The sequence below is a fragment of the Nanorana parkeri genome, unplaced genomic scaffold (assembly GCF_000935625.1).
Source record: "Nanorana parkeri isolate BGI_ZX_2015 unplaced genomic scaffold, ASM93562v1 scaffold864, whole genome shotgun sequence".
Lineage (NCBI taxonomy): Eukaryota > Metazoa > Chordata > Amphibia > Anura > Dicroglossidae > Nanorana > Nanorana parkeri.
The window spans coordinates 168,180-176,322 of record NW_017307132.1 but is presented as its reverse complement, the minus strand read 5'-3'; the positions used below and the strand labels follow the sequence as shown (position 1 = coordinate 176,322).

At 43.9% G+C, this 8,143-nt stretch overlaps 1 protein-coding gene across 4 annotated transcripts in view; it reads left to right on the top strand.

Moving 5' to 3' along the window:
* The first annotated feature begins 946 nt into the window (after positions 1-946).
* SP2 (Sp2 transcription factor) overlaps positions 947-8,143 on the top strand; it is a 16,054-nt gene continuing 8,857 nt past the window's right edge. For 3 of the 4 annotated variants that reach the window (XM_018565602.1, XM_018565603.1, XM_018565600.1), the window contains exons 1-3: positions 947-981; positions 3,535-3,634; positions 5,191-5,259. In XM_018565602.1, the coding sequence (XP_018421104.1) occupies positions 5,197-5,259 (63 nt within the window). In that variant the 5' untranslated portion in view covers positions 947-981; positions 3,535-3,634; positions 5,191-5,196. Of the gene's footprint in view, positions 982-1,052; positions 1,217-3,534; positions 3,635-5,190; positions 5,260-8,143 lie in introns of those variants that run through there. The other variant, XM_018565601.1, reaches the window with a different exon arrangement.

Genomic DNA, 8,143 nt, shown 5'->3' with positions numbered 1-8,143 from the left:
CTGGAGAAACAGAGAGGGGGGAATCCGTCACCGCTCTTTGCAGGGAAAGGATGGGAAGTCAGCGATTGGCGGTATGTGCTCGCTGACTTTCCAATCAATAGAGCCGACCTATCACAGCTCCTGTGTCACAGGGCGGCTTGAATTATGGGGATGAGTGTTTTTCATTCACCCCATAATTCTCCTTTAACCCTTGCAGTGTTGGGGTAGACGATTTTGAAATTAGTTTGTAGAATAAAGGCCACATTCACTGTTAAAACAAAAACATTTCCCTTCTGATCCATTTTTTTATTGTCACTATGGTCAAAATAAATCATCGATTTAACCCCATTAACTATTAGAAGATCAAACGAACGTTCCAAAATACATTTTTTTTTCAAACAAAATGTTCGCTGGGTGTACCCTGCTTGGCTCGTCTTTAGTGGAGACACAAGCACCACAATTAGTTTGACCTCTAGTGAACACAATATACAGGCGGGGCAAGAATGTGATTGGTTAATAGAGTGTGTTGACTGACAAGCCTACTCGCCTCCCAGTTCCTTTTTAGTTTATCCTGTCACGCCCACACATTTATAGCCAATCAGCCACCGTAACCACATAAATGTTGTTGTTTTACGTTAACAGGATTTATTGAAACCTTCCATCGCTAGCAGAACATTTTAAATATGGCGTCATTAACCCATATACCCTCCGTTAATCTCCGCAACTTCGCAGTTTACTAATTCCCAATTCACGCCCTTTGCACGTGACGTTAAAGAGCCTATTTTCGATTGGTTGCAAGTCATGCCCATCAGAGCAGAACACAGCATTGTTTGCGTTGATTGGTTCCGTAGCATGTCTATCTTCGTGTATCCTGTTGTTTATTGGTCGGTGCGCATGTCATTCCGCTGAGAGAAGAGACTGAATGGTTGGGTCCGGCCTGGCTTCTTCCGTTCGAGTTTCGGAACGGGCTCGGTACGAATTACTGTCGTCGTAAGCAGCCAGGTAAGGTGCCCAGCTTCCGGTACCGACGTGGAAGGGCTGGCTGGTTCTAAAACTCTGCGTTAGCGGAGTTAGGGTGGGACAGACTTTGGGTGCTTCCGGGGAGTGGGCGGGACCGCTGTAAACTGGATGTTCCAGGTATTGACACTCCAAGGAGAGCAGAGTCTGTGAGTAAACAGCTTGGGTCCAAGAGCTGACACTCCACCAGGGTGCAGCGAGCCAGACCGAAACAAGACAGGTAACACACAAAGGGGCCGTCCTGGAGTTTACAGTAGAGTGGCTGGCTATGACAAAGCTACAGCTTCTGAAAACTTAGTATGCACCTGTGTCTAATTTCAAGGGACAGTCCCAGGTTTGTAGGCATCCCCTTCCAATTGCTTCTGCCATAAAATGTCCAAGCTGATGTGCTTTAACCCCATAGGGACCCTTTTGCTGCTAAGGGCTTTGTTGTTTTTTTGCATACATGATATAATCCACATTTTAGGCCTAAAAATTACTGTGCACTTACAAGCCCCCCATGTGATGGCATATTGGCAGTGACAGGTACTCTTTGGCCCGCAACGCCCCCTCCTACCCCACTAAAGTGAGCCGGCCGCAATGTGAGGCAGTGCGTTCCGGCCAAAATTGGGCCGAAATGCACTGCATCTAGTGTGAGTGAGCCCTTAGCTGTTTAGTGTGGATGGAGGAATTGAGTGTTTTCTTGTTTAGCTCCGTGTATGGTTAGTCATAAAGAATGATCTGACCTGAGAGTATTTGTTGCTGTTTACCACTGCATGGTAAGGTTACAGTAACATATTTTTGCATACATGTCTGCTGATGTTACTGTGATGAAACTCTATAACTCATGAATTCTTTATTTTATAAACTCTACATTACAGCGTAATCATACAGAAAGTGTAGGACATCTTCCTAGTGGGAGTACAGGCAGCAATAAATAAAAGTGGTTGAAGAACTTCAATTACCTAGCCATCTATTGACGTAAACTCAAACTGTAGCTGAGCAATGTGAACTTCTTTACATGTAAACATTTGTAGGATTTCAGTGGTTCCAGGTACCAGTGATGTTTGACCTCCAACCTTCTTTTTTTTTTTTTTAACCCCTTCATGACGGGAGACGTACACTGTACGTCCAGCCACAAAGGGACCAAATGACTCGTTATTTGCTGCACTAGAAGGCTGCTAACCGCTGAGAATCAGCGGTTACCTTTCAGTAATAGATGTCTTAACTATCTAGAGATCCATTACTGAAAGGGTTAACCTTTTTCAGACACCCGATAGCTTAATATCGGGTGTCTGAGAGTCACAGCAAAGCAGACACACATGTCGGCTTTTGCCGGCATTCTGACAGCTCGTATAGATCGAGAGATATCTCTCTCAAGCTATACTGGCTTTTTTTTTAATATCTTTTGACTTTCAAGAATAGATACAAAATGTTATGTATTAGACACATAATGTATCTATGAAAGTAGAATGTTTAAGTTTTCTGAAACATTCACTGACAGCTGAATCCTGAACTGCTGCAGGATCAGTGTCACTAACTTATTATCGGCTGTTCTGAAGTTTGAAGCAGCCTGATAATAAAAAAAAATGTATTAATTTATCAAGCAGTAATAGTGAGATTAATTCACAATGACTGCCTGATATAATTAAATAAATACAATTTGTCAGTATAAAAAAAGTGAAAAGTGTAAATAAATTAAAAAAAATAGTGAAAAGTGTAAAAAAATTAAAAATAAGGGACAAATAAATGAATGTATGTATTGCATTTTTTTTTAGCTGTGCTGGTTTTGTTAAAAAAAAATACTACAAATCAAAACTGGGGAAAAAAGTTTTTTTTTACGTTTATTCCTCTTTTTTTAATTTGTATTTGTCCTAAGTGAGGCGTTAGACACACATATGTGATATAAATATGTAGCCCTATCTATCCTCTAAAAAACAATATATAATATGTGTGGGTGCACTTTGTAAGAAAGTATATTACTGACGTGGAAGAATCACACAGCAAAAATGTCAAAAGTGTGTCAGTCATTTACGAACAGAAACCAAAAACAAGCTCAGTCATGAAGGGGTTAAACCCTGTCCTGGTCACTATGATGTTTGTGTTCAGTAAGTGGAACTGAAAAAGATTTGCTGTGTTATTGTGCTTTCAACCCGTTGTTGAAAAAAGCTGGTTGTTTGCGGAGCTCAGTAGCTCAGTCTAAAATTTTCATGCAAGTGGATGTCAAAGTTGTCACTCCTTCCACTCATTCCACCTTTCTCTGAACTGCTTCATCCAAGGTCCTTGCAAGAGACAAATGTTCTATGACAAAGAACAGCCAGGTGATCAGTTAACCGCCAGGGAGAACACTGTACAACCATTACTGTTCACTTTCTTTAGATAACCCATGGTACTGTGGGAATCCGTCACCATGTATTAAATGTAGTTATGCAGTGCAGCTCTCTAGAACGTCACAACCTTTCCATTTATTAGATGCTTTTATACATCCTCATGTGTTTTTTTACAGACATTAACAAAATCTCTGGGTTCTAACTTCTTATCTTGATTGGACATGCACAGATTTACTTTGTAAGATGATCTTGTGAAGAGGATGAGGACGATGAGATGAGCCTACAGAAAGATTGTATTTACTTACCTGCCTCTTGAAAATACAGCAAAGGTAAATGTCCCAAGAAAATCTTCACATGTATTTGGTTTCTGAATGGTGGCCATTGTGAGTATTACGACGTTATATGTGATCTTTAAAGGAGAACTATGAGATGAGTGCTTTCCACTCACCTCATAGTTCTAAGCCGACCTGTGACAATGAGACTGTCACAGGTCGGCTCAGTAGATCGGGAGGTGAGAGAACACATACCGGGTTCCCTCACCTCTCGATCCTGTCACGGCTCTCTGCCGTGACAGGGGGGAGGGGCTGGATTCCCCTCTCCCCGCTCCGATCTGCCAGCGCTGACTGGCGGAACGGACGGGGGAGGGGGCGGGTACAGCTGGCTCTGCCTCTAGATAGGCAGAGCCAGCTGTCACTCACCCAGATGGGTGGATCCCGTCAGCTACGTCGGGATCCGCTCAAGGTGCGGCTTCTCAGTATATACTGAGCTTAGGGGTAACGGGAGGACGCTAGTTTGTGTCCTCCCGTTACCCCAAGGAGAACTATGGGGAAAAACACTGACCCCATAGTTCTCCTTTTAATTCATCTAGTGTGAAACTGGAAGAGCATCTCTTCAGTTTAGAGAGAGAGAGAGAGAGAGAGATTGGCTGCAGTGCAAATTTGCTCCAGGTTTTGTCTGCTCCAGTTTTGATAAATTCCCCCCAAGGTTTTAACAATGTCTCAGGGCATGTGCACAATGCAAACCTTCAGTTTTTGGTAGATGCTTTTAGAGTTAAAGTAGACCTCAAACCTTTTTTATTGTGGGCTAGTGTAGTGAATGGTAAAACTTCCTTAGATTTTTTGTTTTTGTTTGTTTTTTGCTCTCTGTGTCCCACCACAGGAAATGAGTGGAAATCTCTACAAAGTAGGGGCATCCCCTTCTAGTGCAAGTGTCTCCATTGGTTGATTCCCCTCACTTTCAGTCCCAGTAACCGTGGTTGTCAGGACTAATCAAGAAAGTAAATCTCCCTAGTGGGTACACAGGTAGCATTAAAAACCGGACGGGCTCTAACACTTTCCCATTCTATCCAAAACTAAAAACGTTTTGGCTTTAGATAATCTTTTAACTACCTGAGCGTTTTGGAGGAGAATGGAACCTTTTTATTGTTTTAGATAAAGCGGAGAAGGGTTAGAACTGTCAGTATTGTATTGCTGTGTCCCTTTTGAGGTTTTCCTGTCAGATCAGATGTCCACGATTTCCCTTGCTGCGGCACATTTGTCACCTGTACAGGAAATGAAAGGAATTCTGCCTTGTGGAGACTGCAATACAATGCTGATCTTTCCTGCTATACTAAAAGTATGTTTTTTGCTGCCACCTGTGTGTCACAATAGGGATTGCATGTCACTTCATCTTCTGTCTGTCACATAGACGGAAAGTAAGAAGAGATCTCCCAAATGGGTTGATAATTATGAAGCTGCCTCTGTGTACATGCACGTAATGGAAAAATGTTTTTTTAAACTGATCCTTTTGTTTGTTATGTTCGGATTTTTTTTGTATTCTTATATTTTTAATAACCCTTGTGAAGATTTTTATTTTCTTGTAATTCAGTAAGCAATTCTTCTTTTAGGTCAGCATGACGGCAACAGCTGCAGTGAGTCCTAGTGAATACCTCCAACCAGGTGCTTCGGCTTCCCAGGTTTGTTTCTGTAGAAGTTGTGGTCATAATATAAAGTCAAGAATATTCTCTGTTTTTATAGTGTAGACTTGATGCCTGACAGTAGCTTTGACTGGGTTTAGCGTTGGAGCCGCTGGCTGTCAGTGACAGCTGCAGTCCAATACTAAGCCTAGGAGCTGATTCAATCTGTTCCTGCTACCGAGCACTGTGTAAGCACCTTTGACACATCTTTAAACATTGAAAAACAGACATGACATTTAATTGATGCAGCACACAGCAACGCTCAGCATGTGCAAGCTGCAGTGCAGTTGTATTGTCCACTACTGAAAGCGTGAGTAGAGGTGTCATTTATAATGATTGGCGCCACAACACATGCACAGAGGTGTACAGGTATTGCGACCTGCTAAATTCACCATGTTGACCACCATTGGTGTAGATGGTGGACATCGATCTGTAAATTGAGATTTATTCTCCCCTGCTGTGGTGCTACTAAGTACATATATTACTGCTGAATTTTGAGAAATTCAATGAATGAGATTTGAGTCTGCTTCTACCAACTCTGTGGCACTGAATATGAGCTGGAAGTGCTGTCATGCTCACAGTTCTGGCATTAGGAGAAATTCTTTATACAACAATGTGGATGTGATGACATTCATAATATTAGCAGGTATACTCTGGGGTGGTTATTTTGGGGTCACTTTAATTATTTAGCTGAGCTTCCCTATAGTGATCTTATGATTTTGACTAAATGGTTTTTTTTTGTGAAAGGGTTAAATGTAACTTGACATACTAAGATATAACAACTGTAAAATTAGGGTGTGTCTTCTTCCACTGGAGGACTTGAACAAAAACCCAACGACTCCTAAGGTAGCACTACCCCTGGAGGAGACGCTGGTTTTGTTTGGGTCCTTCTGCCGCCCCCCAGTGACATCTCGCACGGTACCTGGACCTGACAAACACTGAAACACCAGAAACAGTTGAATGGGCTTTATTAAACGGGCAAATGCCTGGAAAGGAAAGTTGGGACACAAATACGGTTTTCCTTTTGACGTAATCGCCAAGGAAATGTCGTCCCCCCCATGGCCGCTTGTGAAATAACTGGGTCACGACACAATAGGACAGTGTAAGGGAACGATGCTCACATATCTGTTGCACTAGTAACTACCCTGACACTGTAAACCAGTGCTATAGTAATCTCAAATAGGCAGTGTAAATAATGGTACCAGCAGCAGTATAGCCCACCTATTGCAGAAATGCCTGAACTTAGCCACTGGCCAGTGAGACAAGTCTGCTGGCCTTGGGGCCTTTGGGTTACTAATGGAAGTGCTCACTCTCAGGGAGTGAGTATTTGTAATCCCAGGGTAACTAGGCACAGCCCAGTTCCACTGCAGGCAGAGGTAGTGGCAGCATCAGCCAAACAAACACACCGGTGTGGTCAATAGGCTTCTCTCCACACTGGTGCTCCAATACTGTTCTCCCAGAAGCAGTTCATTCCTAGGTGGCCCCTCCTATGTTTAGGATGGATATGGATTGGAGCTAGGTCACAGCTTTTGAATGAAGGTAGGCAAAAGACAGCCCACCAGGCTTTGGGCCCATCACTGAAGCCTGCATCTCCATGAAGATTCTCCTCTTGTGGCCCTGCCTCTACAGCCAGTCTGTGGACAGCACAGCCCTTAGTCCCCGGTACTTCTCTCCTTCTCCCTCTCTCCTGCAGGCACAGCAGTGTGCTCAAGGTATCCCTTCCTGACACGGCAACCGCTCTCCTAAATCGCACTCCCCTCATACTCCGCACTTAGTCTTTGTTCCCAGCCCACACAGCTCTTGGCATGTAGCATAACCTAGCAAAATGTTTCTCTGGGCTCCTGGTGCACTGTCCAGCAGCTCAGAAAATCCTTCTTCTGGCCTCCCTGTGGCTTTCTCTCCTGTAGCAATTCCAACCAGTGGGTGGGGTCTCAGTCCGGCAGCCAATTGCAATCTTCCTTTGCTGTTGCTAGGGGTAGGATCCCTGCTGTGCCTGCCAGAGACTGAGATGCAGCGATAAGAGATTCTGCGGTGTGTGCCAGGGACCCCAAACCTGCAAAGTCCTCATGCTTTAGCTCTACTAAAATTTCCGCCACTCCTGTGTTGGGGAACATTTCTCCTCTCTTTTATTGTATATCTCCAGCAGAGAGGGAGAAACAATCTGTGGCAGAAGGAATGTTCTGCTGTGCAGCTTAAAGGGGCTGCCAGTTGTCCTACAATATGCTTTTGGGGGCAGCACCCTCAGCTCAAAAGAGGTGCATTGGGGTACCATTCAAAATGAGCGGCAACGCAATAGCGTGCGCACAGGCTGGGTTCACACCTAGGTGTATCGAATATGTGCGTTTCGTGCCGCGCGTTTTTACCGTGGTTCGCAGACAAACGCGCGTTTCCGAGGGCTACCTGGCTGTACCCCAGTGGATATGCGCAGCAAATACGCCCCAAAGAAGCTCCTGTACTTCTTTGGGCGTTTTGCAGCGCGTTCCTACACGCTGTGAAACGCCCAGGTGGGAACCATACCTATAGGCAGTCACTGGTTTTCACATGTGCGTTTTACAGTGCGTAGGATCGCGCTGTAAAACGCCCAGGTGTGAACCAGGCCACAATGAGTTAGTGGGCATCACTTTAATGCGCTGATAAAAACAAGGCCTAAAAAGGTATTGGCAGATATTTTGTGGTTTCTAATCTTGTCAAGATGCTTAGTTTTAAACGTTGGCTAAGGCTTTGTTCACACCACTGTGGGGTTAGTGCACCATGCACATGTTGAGGTGCCATTCATTTTAAATGGAATGCCAACACACCTGTGTTATAGCACACTGTCCTGTGGTGCACTGTTACCAGAAATGTTGCAGGTGCAATTTTTTTTTTTTTTTGTTTTTTTTTTTTT